The 12038-nt window shown below is 41.9% G+C and overlaps 1 protein-coding gene across 1 annotated transcript; it reads left to right on the top strand.

Moving 5' to 3' along the window:
• Positions 1–2947: 2947 nt before the first annotated feature.
• On the top strand, positions 2948–11250 carry LOC149989998 (A-kinase anchor protein 4-like; the record flags this gene model as incomplete). Its single annotated transcript, XM_090265722.1, has 5 exons — positions 2948–3043; positions 4339–4389; positions 4916–5017; positions 8320–10455; positions 11095–11250. Coding segments are annotated over 5 exons (2541 nt in total), but the record flags the coding sequence as incomplete, so codon positions are not given.
• Positions 11251–12038: the final 788 nt, after the last annotated feature.

The following is a 12038-nucleotide window of genomic DNA, read 5'->3' as shown; positions in this document are numbered from 1 at the left end:
TATCTGTTTCCAGGACCTGGGAGCCATCCCTTCGAAATGTAATCATCAAGAAAGACAGAGCCTCTGTTTCCCAATCTCTATGGAAGGATAGGAGTTCAACTTTGATAAGTGCCAGTTAGCAAACGCAGAGGCCCTGATCATGGTGATCAAACTCCGTTGGCCCCCAAAATGTCCCTCAATACTTTTCCTTTAGCACACCCCAGCATTTAAAGGGCTCCTGCCTTTTGTTGCACTGGAGTTGAGCTCTAGTTATCTAAAGTCTCTCCTCTACTGCAGTAGCCTGAATAAAATCTACCTTGCCACCTTTAACAGATGTCCAGCTCTGTTTCTCTTCGATGCCATGAACTAAAAAGATCAGAACTGGACAACAAGTTTAAGACATGAAATCCTAGAGGTAACAGGGAAAGTAACAAATGAAGTCAGACCAAGACTATGAAACCCTAGCGTTTAGGAGAGTCATCTCAACCGATCTTTTAAAACTTCAGATGCAGTTCTTCTCATGTAGGAGGTTAAAGTGGAGACATGTGGAAAAAATAAAAGGAGAGAACAAAATAATACTTGAGCGCCCTGCAAGTCATTTGGTTGTGGGCGAGTGGTTCCACACTGGGGATAAGCTAAAGGCACCCCAAAGTGTAATGGATGACCTTCTAAAGAATACCGTACCAAGAAACCCAGCACTGGCGATAGTGGAGAATAATAAAGAGGGGCTTGAGGAGCCTCTGAAAGGCTGACCCTGTCCCAAGACTATTGGCTTTTATTCTGGGCTAATAATGTTTCATGATGAAGGTTAGAGCTTGTTGGACCAGTTAGGCACCCAGGATCCTAAGGACACCCAACTTTGTGCTGTTATTGTCAGCTATAGAAAGAAACAGCAATGTCATGAAGTAGAAGTCCTAGTACTAGCTGGTGGTCAAGGCTTTAGGAGAGTATGGGGAGTTGAGGAAAGAACGAACATCTTATGTCAGACTGGAAGGATTATCATAGCATCCAAATGCACGAGAAAAGAATTATTTCAAGTTCTTATGAAATAACCTACTCCAATATTGCACAAGTCTTCTGAACTTCTTTTTGACTAAAAGTGTCTTAATGGCGAGATAAAACCACAGAAGCTGCTAAGGAAGTCTCCAACTTTCTATTTTCATACCTTCATTCAGGATACCCAGAAAGGACTTTGATTAACTCTGTCTCTAACTCTGAACCTTCAGGGGGGAAACCAAAGAAAATTAAGCTAAGATGTGAAAATCAACACTGCTCTGTGAAAAATAGACTCTACTGGTAACGAGTATGATTAGATTGTTCTGGAAGTCCAGCAAGAAGAAGAAAGAGAAAGGAGGTTTCAAGGTGTTGTGAACTGGACAAAACATGAAAGGATTATGTGTACCCTTCTAGAGAGAACAGAAGGTTGTCATACAGAAGGCAGCTTGAGGTGGTTTTCATATGAAGAGATGTTGAGTTTGCCAGCCTGCTACACTTTTGCTGCAGTTGCTATGGTTTCAGGCATTGTGACCCAACAAACTCTGGTGTCATGTCCCAGGGTCATAAGCAGCAGGAAAGGCTTTGGCCCTTCAGTCTTGTCCAACTGCTGACAAGGGCAGCAGCCAGCTGCGGGTACCCGAGAACTTGACACTGCCCAGATCCATCTAAAGGGACACATCTCCTTTCTTGGTGGCACACTTTCAGCCAAAAGAACTTCATTATCAAGGTAATGAGTTTATATATTTTGTTGTTGTTGTTTTTTTTTTTTTTTTTTTTTTTACAGTTCTTTAGAATCTGGACACGAGAGACCTCTTTGCCTCCCTCTCTTTGTTTCTAGGCTAGTGATCTCTAGTTCTGGGAAAAAAGAAACTCCCTCTTTTGAGGGTATGGGAAGCCTTTTCCTAAATGTTTGGGAGACCCTCAAAGATCTTGGAGGGTTGGGGGGGTCATAAAGGGTAGGCATGTAATACTATCCGGTGAAAGGATAGCTGAGTATAGGAGGGAGAGAGGGAGAGAAAAATGGAAGAAGGTAAAGGGAGGAAGGGAGGGGGAAAAAGAGGGGAAGAGGAGAAGGGAGCTAGAGGTTAAAGGGGTCTAAATTTTGAAGGAAGTTGGAGGAGAGGAATTCAATAGCCCTCTACCATTTGGCAAAAAGTTTCTCTTGTTAGTTAAAAAACAAAGTCAAATCCAAGTACGAGGTACCAAAACAATTCTACTGAACCCATAACTGTGTCTTCCTGTACATGGGTCTAAGGTCTTACATAACAAACATTATTTAGGGCTTTTTCCACTTTCTTTTTACTTTTAATTCCAGGCTGGGGTGGGAGGTGGTGGGGAGTGGTAAGAGAAGTTGGCAGAGATGATTATTCTTTCAAAAATAAAATTAAGTATGGTTCTATGGGATCGGGGCCTGGTTTTTATAGCTATTAGACCGAGTTTTCTCAGTGTTCAGAATCTTGTTCTATTGTGGGATCTCATATGTTGTTTTAATTAAAAAGGTTATTTTTTCACTCTACTAGTGTTGGCCTTAGTCTTTTCCAATGGCTCTATGTGGTAAGTGTTACAGCTGTTTATCCCATTTCACTCCTTATATCATGAGAAAGGCTCTGGTTGAACTGGGGTTAACTAAAATTCAATTAAGGGGGATGAGGTATGCTTGATTCCTTGAAGGTGCTTAAGAATGGCAAAGGAAGTAGAGGCAGGTGAGATTTAGTGGAGTTTAGTAGAAATAAGTCTCTAAAGTTAATCTCCACGTTCTCTATACTTCCTTTTAAATTTGCTTCCCAACGAAGTATGCTAAAATGATCCTGATAATTTCAGAGAATCCCTTTCCCACTACTCACCCCACCAGTTTCTAGCCTAACCCAATATGAACTACATAGCTGAGTTCCAGGGCCTTCTTATCCAAACTGAGCCAGTTTCTAAAAACCATATATAAGCCTTTCGGATTCCTTTTCTTTTGTCTTTCCAGAGGCCTGATAATATTGAGTGGTTACACAGCGCCAGGGGTGTGTGCAAGGTCAAGCTCCATAGCCCAAAAGGACAGCAAGAACAGGAACGGAAAGTGGTAAGATACTAAATTACTCCCACTAAGGGGTGGAAAGGATTGCTTTATGGATACAGATATCCTGGAACCCAGAATAGACTAATGGAGGGTGATAGTGTCGTTTCTCTAAGATATCAAGTTCAGTAAAGTTTGTGGGCTGGGGGGTGGGGATTGGGGTGGGGGCGGGGCGCAGTATGCTTATACATCACAGAGGGACACGTGAAGGGAGGGAGAGAATGAAGAGTAGCTGGGGAGGGGGGTGGGGGGAGCCTCAGGGGAGGGAGGAGTGGTGGTTGCCTAGTTTTAGCAGCCTAATGGAATCATAATAATATCAGCTAGCTACAAGTAAGTTGCACTCAAGTGGGACTCCCACAGGAGGGCAAAATGTGTAATACTTCACATTTTTTATCACGTTCAAATGCCATTCGTACTGTTATGTATTTAATGCTTTTTAATTGACTGACGTTTAAAAATTACCATCAACCTAAGCAATATTATCCATAATGTCACAGGTTTTATGTTTTAGTATGTATTTTTCCTACTAAACAACAAAAAAGTACATATATTAAACACAGAAATGTTTATCCATGTATCACTTAAAGTTTTCTATAACATCAGTAATAAAAACACCACTTTTGGGGAACGCTACGGTAGTTGAAAGTGCTCTAACTGAAAGTCAGGGAATTGGTTTCTTTTTTTTTTTAATATTTATTTATTTATTTATTTATTTATAATTTTATTTTTTGGTTATTCAATTACAGTTGTCCCATTTCCCCCCATTGCTCCTCCCTCCCAGCCCATCCCTTCTCCCACAGTTATATCCCTCCCCGTTGTCCATGTCCATGAGTCATTCATATACGTTCCTCGACTAGACCCTTCCCTTACTTATCACCCTTCTCCCCTTCCCCCCTCCCCCCTACTGACTACTATTCTAGTCTTTGCCTATTTAGTTCGTTTGTTTGTGTTGCTCTTTAGTTTCCTGAATTGAGTTCTAATGTAAGTTTCAGCTTTGAGTTTGCGTCAGTTGGGCAAGGCACCTTTCTTCTTACTTTTTTCAGTAAATGTAGGTATTGTAATTTGGGCATCTCTGACAGGTAGGTATTCTTATCTAGGAAATACAATAATGATAAGATTCTCTCTGCCTAATAGCATTTATTGAGTACTTACTATGTACAGGTACTCTGCTGAAAGCTTTGTATTCACTCTCAATCAATCCTCACAAGAACCCCTATGCGGTAGGTGCTTTATCGTCTCAAAGAGAAACCGCAGTCTTTTCTCTAGAATTTTCCTCAATACGCTGTCCTAATTTGGTGCAGATATGCTTTGTCGATGTGTCCACCCTGAAAGTGGAAGATAAAGGTTCCAAGGTGAGTATTCTCTGCTCCCCTCAGAGTTGGAATGAGTGAGAAACTGCTGAAAGAGTTATCAGTGGCAGCATAATAAAAGGGAAAGTCTGTGCCAGAGGGTGGAAGGATGGAGGAGATTCAGGTGGGCAGCCATCATTTTTGAAAACCCCAAACCCCCGGTTGAGAATATACTGTCACTCTTGATGCCAAATCTCATTCTAGAAGGAACTTAATTTGCTGGTAGGCCTGAAAGAATTACAGCATGGAAGGTAGCATGTCAGAGCAGTGAGAAAACTGTCCAAAAGTTTGACGATTCATGAAATATGATTCCTAAGATTTATGGATTTGTGAATGCCTCTGGAGGGGTAGTAATTTGTGAGGAGAACAATATCTCATTCTTCAAACATTAGCTAGCATCACAAGCCTACTTATCCTTCTCCATTGAAAGGAAAAGATAAGAGATATGACATTCATGTTTTGGAGAGGGCAGCTTGGAGAAGTCTCAAAAAGCAGTTATTCATAAGAATCTCACCACTTCATCCCATAGGATGCTGGTGGTTCCTGTTCCGGAGGTGACCTAACGCAACACCATCTGAAAGAGACAGAAATTATTATAATCAAGGCTACTGAGAGGCAAAACCAGTCTAAGGTATGCTTAGCTTCCGAGTCCACCCTTTCTAATTCCCAGAGTCCAGTGCTGACACCGAAGACTCTGGTTCACAAAAGGTAAGAGAAATATTTCCAAACAAGGCCCTACATTTGGCTACTATGATATTCCAGAGTTCACAGGCCTAAGTTCAAAGTCAGGTAAGTTTAATGTCCAGGTATCTAACAATGGCACTAATCACAGAGGTTCAGAATGCCCTTCCCTGATTGCAGGTCCCTACTCCAAACAGAATCTTGCTACCCTTATCCTAACAAAGATGTGGAATGAAAGCATGATCTTTTTCAGTGCTTTCTGTTGTCTTCTACTGGGCTTGTGTGCTCCACATTGCCCAGTGTCCAAAAAAAGAAAAAGAACAAGCATATATGGAACAGAGAGAATCCACAATGACCAAGAACTGTAGTGGCTTGTTCCCCAAACCTGTTGCCTAAGAGATTACAGACTGTTAGGTAGCGTAAAGTTAGAAGCAATTCGATTTGGATACCACTGTCACATGCAAGTCCTTTTGTTTTTCTGTAACTACCTAAATTATATCTGTTGGGCTCCTGGCCCATGACAAGTCACCTTCACAGTCCTACAAACTTGGAGTAGTTGATATTGAAATAGGATATTTGGTTTTATCTCAAAGGAGTCAATTTTTTTTTTGTTCTGCATCTCTATGCTTATCTTATAACCAGGAACAACATTTCTGACCTCAGACACATTTGGAGAGGTGAGAGTGGCTCCTAAGGAAGAAAAAAAGTTTAAAAATATTCTTCAAAGAGTTTTGGGTTTAGTTGGAAGGAGGACTCCATTTTGAAGTCTTCAGAAAGGGATAAATTATACCTAATGTTTATTCTTAAAAGTGCAGCACGTATTTCCTACACATAATGCAGGTGTCCTTGATTGTAACCTAAACCAATTTGCAAAATGTTGAACTTATCATGACCTCAAAGTTCTAGGGATTCAGTGGAAAGAAAGGAGATGAAGCAATGGAACGGGTAAAGAGGACGATGGTACTTAGCAAGGAGTGGAAGACATGTATAATACATATACACATATCTAGACATGAGCATATGCACATAATTTACCCTGACACACAGCAATATATACAAAATAATTTATACGAGCAGTGACACACACATCCCTGGCTACGTGTGTACATATGACACTGGTGAACACACACAAGCATTGAAACAACAAATGTGTGTGTATATTCATAAACAATGACTCACCTACACAAAGGTATAGAGTCAGCTGCATTGACATACCCACATGTGGCACATCAACATCTATATATGCATCCATGCACACTATGCATAAACATGCACACTACACATAAACATACACACATGAGCCTCGATCAAAACACAGTGACTGTACAAATTCAGGTGATAGGCATGCACTCTTACACAGGGTGGGGCAAAAGTAGGTTTACAGTTATGAGTATGTGAAACGGTTTATTCTTGAATTATTACTTATTATTTTCCATACATACAACTGCAAACCTACTTTTCGCCCCACTCTGTAAATATACCTCATGTTGATACGCACACATACAAACTTGGGGCAAAAGTAGGTTTACAGTTATGAGTATGTGAAACGGTTTATTCTTGAATTATTACTTATTATTTTCCATACATACAACTGCAAACCTACTTTTCGCCCCACTCTGTAAATATACCTCATGTTGATACGCACACATACAAACTTAAGCAAAGTGACACTAACAACATTTGAATGCACTGATACATACCTTGACACAAATACAATGACATCCCCACTCACGTATTCACACAAGTACTCAAATACCCAGGGTGTGTGCAACACTGACACACATTCTCAATCATTCACGTAGCATATAAATATAACATAAACTGATACCCAATTTATTGACATACACAGTCATTATATTAGCACCGATCCACATTGAACATAAACATTTATTGATGTATTATCTATTATCTATTAATTACTATATATGTTAACATGTGAATTTATTCTTTTTTTATTCTTTTTTTTTAAATAAATAAAAGATTAATTAGTTATTTTAACAATAGGAAATAACAATCCCTCCCTCTCAGACATTAAGACCCTTTATAATCTTATAAAGGACAATGGGCGAAGGTCTCAAGCTCCTCTAGCTGCTTCAAGCTGGACATGGTTGTCGTTCGTCCTACCTACCCTTGGTCCAGACATCCCTAATAAGAGTGGGGGTGTGGAGGGGAGGGTTGCCTTCCCACATGGGGAAGGATCGTGCAGACTCCAGGTCAGTTGGCTGTCCCCAGACAACGGCGTGCTTGGTTTAACAGGCTGGCATCCTTGTTGTATTCTGGGGGCAACAGATTTGGCAAAAGGGTTTAAAGACATCTTCAATCCATAACCACTAGATGACAAAAGGCAGGGATTAATTTTTCAATGTTCCACATTAGGGAAAAGAAACGGGCTTCTTTGGAGGAAGGTGTGCCAGGCGCATCTCACCTGTCCAAAACCCTTTTGCCCATTCTACTTAGTTTGGGCTGAGGGAAACAGTTTAGCTTTCCCCTCTCTTAGACCTCTGGGCCCTTTCGGTCCAAGCCATTAGGATAGAACAGAGAAACCAGTTTTAAAGTGAAGCCCACAAACCACCCCATTCTTCACCAATCCAGCCACTTAGTTCAGCCAAACCGTTGAGTCTCAGGAGGCCGCGCTGCAGACAGGATTAATACACATATAGGTATAGCTCCATGATACATTCTATTAGATTTGTATTATAAACAAACATGCAGATCACTCAAATCGACACTTGTCATTTACATATTCAGACACACTGACATACACATTCATTTTTACATTCACACAGTGTACAAAATGTACACGCTATCATGCACATGTTGGCCCGTACAGGAAACATATAAAATCGGTATTGATGTCAACACATTGTTACACAGGCTTACACACAGGCAGGCATACATGTGCACTGACATGTGCACACGGACACACACGCTAACAACACAGACTGAACATTCTCACATCTACTGAGATGTCCCCACTTATGAATTGCTATACTGATATTCACACACACACACACATGACAGACACATTGATACATTTTTGACACATGTTGAGATAAGCACACGTGCTCATGTGAAATTGACACGCTACCACTTGTGCTCAAAGGAATATAATTATGTATTATGTTTCCATGCAAATCCTAAAGGCTAAACCCCTAATGTGTGCAGTTTAGAAAGATATGTCTTCTAAATAAAATAAGGGGGGAAAGTAGCCTCCCCAAACTCTTAGGTGTTCTTTTTTTTCTTTTTTTTTAGATGGACGGATCTATATGCCTTTTCACACAAGCTCCCTCTGATCCTATAACTGTTGTAAATTGGCTTCTAAATGATATCCAGAAGTATGCCTTGGGTTTCGAACATGCACTAAGTCCCTCAGCCTCTAGCTGCAAACATAAAATAGGAGATGAAGATGAACATCACAAATTACCCTCTGCAAACTGCTACAGCATCTATGATGATAAACTGAATATCGATTACATGGCCAATAGACCTCAAAGCCCACATGTAGACATGACTGCAGCCAAGAATACCAACAAAAATCAGAGTCCTTCCACCTCTCCAGCAAAATCTTCTAGCACTAACAGGGCAGTAATCTCTCCTGAGGGAGAATGTCCCATGGATGACCTTTCCTTCACCATCATCCGGCTATCTAATCTGGTAATGGAGATGCCTTGTAATGAAATCAAGAAGTTGGAAAATGGAAGCAAATGCTTTCGTCATTCAATCTATCCACCCTCTGGGAACAAAGGGAAAAACACTCCCCGCAGCGCTGTGAGCAAGATCGTTTCTGAAATGGCCCATGATGCTGAGGAAATATCCTATGTGGAAAGGCGGGGCACTGGAGAAGAGGGCAGGGAAGGTGGCAGGAAAAAGTTTATGTATAGTGAATTATCCAACAAGAACAAGGGGGTAGACAAAGAGATGTGCCAACAAGAGAGCAAAGATTTTTCACACTCTATCAGTAAAGGACTCACGGTTTATGCAAATCAGGTGGCATCTGACCTGATGGTCTCCGTTTTGAAGACCTTGAAAGTGCATACTCCTGGGAAGCCAATTCCCACTTGTGTGGTCCTGAAGAGGGTGTTGTTAAAACACACCCAGGAAGTTGTCTCTGATTTGATTGATTCCTGCTTGAAGAACCTGCATAATATCACTGCGGCCCTGATGACTGACTGCGACTTTATCTCAGCTGTCAAGAAGAGTCTGTTCAACCACGGAAAACAAAATGCTACACATATAATGGAGGCCATGCTGAAGCGCCTGGCTACTGTTCTGCTTGGAGAGAAGGAGTCTAAATCACAGCCTCTGTTGTACGCATCCTTGAAGGCCGGCTCCCACAGTCTCAAATACGAGAACCAAAGTCAAAACCAAAGTCTTGAATTCTCCACCATGAAAACTGAATTGAAGGGGAAGGACAAATGCAAAATCAAACCAGAGGAGTGCAAGTCATTGATTAGCGCTGAAAGAGTTGTTGAACACATCCTCAAGGAGAGCCTGTCCATGTGGAACCAAAAACAACGAAACCAAGGCGAGATGGCTGGCAAATCATGCGTGAGTAAGGAGGAAAAAAGAGAGAAGATCAGCCCTTCCACAGAGTCACTGGCGAAGGACTTGATTGTCTCTGCCCCTATGCTGATTCAGTACCACCTGACCCAGCAGGCGGAGGCCAAAGATGCACTTGAAGATGACTATCCTGGTTCCACCATAGGCCATAGGACTCAGAGTGCCCAATTTGAAAAGAACGCAAGTGACCAAAGTGCCAAGGCACTTTCAGTGAAACATCTAGAATCTTGTGGAGCTCCTGGGCCATCTACCTCTGTAAAGGAGACTCAACAACAGGCGGAGTGCCAAAAGTCCGATATGTCAAACATCATTCTATCACTGATTCAGAAACTGCTCAGTGAGACCTCCTTCAACAGTGAAGAGCAATCTGAAGGGGAGAGCAAGCCTTCTGAGCCCAGGCCAAACAAAGCAACTTCAATGTCCAAGAGAGGGGAAAAACAATTCCAGGAGAATTTAGACCTTGGTTTTGCCAGCGGGATGATGCAAATGAACTGGCAATTCATCAATCAACTGGTAGAACCTGTGAGGAAGCTGTGCCTTATCATGGCTAGGTATCACAACAACAGGGAAGCCCTGGCCGAATTGGAAGAACAAGCAGCCTTGGTACACAACCCAAGTTTCCAAGTTGGTGGCCCCAGATGCAGTCACAGTAGTGCAATGTCACAGAACTATCGAGAGTTTTCTGGGCCGGAAGTCATCATCAATAATTGGTGCTCAACAAGTAGCTTGCAGAAACAGCTCCAGGCTGTCCTGCAGTGGATTGCAGCCTCCCAATTTAAGGTGCCTGTGCTCTGTTTCGTGAGAGATGATGATGGACAACTGGAGAAGGTAAGCAATGGCAAAGCACAAGAAGAAAGATGGTTAGACTGGGCAGGGGAAGGGAGGCAAAACTGTACTTAGGGCTCACGAGCAGTCCAAATTTTTCTCAAGTATGCTCTTTACTATGTGCTTTATGAATTACTTTATCCTCATAAAAAGACACAAAAGCAATGAACCATTAATTGAGGCTGTAGCACCTCGGGGTCTGCACATTTCAGCCAAGAGGAGGCGAGAAAGATTAGCTTTTTTTTTTTTTTTTTTTTTAAATTCAGTGACCCTTTAAACAAACTACTTGGTAAAATATGTTTTAGGAAGGTGGGGGAGATGGCCACCCCTAACCTTGACCTAGCAATCAGCACAGACTAACCAAAAGACCCAGGCCTTGGAGAGAAGTATTTAGTAAAGACAACTGATTCCAGGTTTTGTTTTTTGATGCTCAAAATGAAGTTATGTTTTTCATTTTGATCTATGACATTAGAGGAGGGTCAAGGAAAAAGGAGAGGGAAGGCAGTCCTGGATCAGCGAAAGCTTTTACTCTAATCTTAGTCATGGGCGGAAAGGTGGGTGCGGGGGGTAGTTCACTTTATCCACCTGAGACCTTTCTTCAAAAGTATCACATGACTCAAGCTATCTCTGCTCCCTCCACAGCTTCCAGAAGTTTCAGCTAAGGCAGCAGAGAAGGGGTACAGTGTTGGAGATCTCCTTCGAGAAGTAATGAGGTTTGCCAAGGAACGACAACTGGATGAAGCCATGGACAACATGGCTAGAAAACAACTGCTGGACTGGCTGCTCACTAAGTTGTAAACTAACAGTCCCTTCAACAACTCTGTAGCTAGTCACCCCATCCCCACAGCAGCATTCCATGCCATCTGGGCGCCCCTTCATTAGGCAAGTTGAACAACACACTACACGACTGTCTTTCCCAATACGTCTGAGCAGTTGGACTATGCAAGTACAAGGTGTTAAATAAGCTAGGCAACAACATGAATTTAAAAATTAAAAAAAAAAGTCGTTGTGTTCTTTTTTTAAAATATACGTTCTATTGTTAACTTTTTTATTATTATTTAGATTTTATTTATTTATTTATTTCCAGAGTGAGGGGAGCGGAGGGAGAAAGAGAGGGAAACATCAATGTGTGGTTGCCTCTCACGAGCTCCCAACTGGGACCTTGACCTGCAACCCAGGCATGTGCCCTGACTGGGAATTGAACCAGCGACACATGGCTCGCAGGCCGATGCTCAATCCACTGAGCCACAGCAGCCAGGGCTAGAAAAAAAAAGTCGTGTTTCTTAATCAGATATATCTGAGGCAAAAGAGGGGAGTGGGTCTAAATCCAAGGATTAGTGATACAGTGTTGGGCTTGGGTCTATATCTGACCTTAGGTAATTTTCTGAGCACCCAAGACATAAAGATATAACTCATGTCCAAATCTCTAAGTAATATGGTTTGTCCATTATGATCCAGAGGTTTGCCACCTGTGGACCCCCTGTTTCTGCCACATTACACATATAACTTGATAATCTCCCCTCTAATCCCGAGGGTACGGTTTTCTCGGTCTTTGTCAGGAATTTGCAGATGGACTACTGTGCTGC

This window comes from Furipterus horrens, unplaced genomic scaffold, assembly GCF_987537825.1.
Source record: "Furipterus horrens unplaced genomic scaffold, mFurHor1.1.pri manual_scaffold_51, whole genome shotgun sequence".
NCBI lineage: Eukaryota > Metazoa > Chordata > Mammalia > Chiroptera > Furipteridae > Furipterus > Furipterus horrens.
This window is presented reverse-complemented; position numbering and strand designations above follow the sequence as displayed.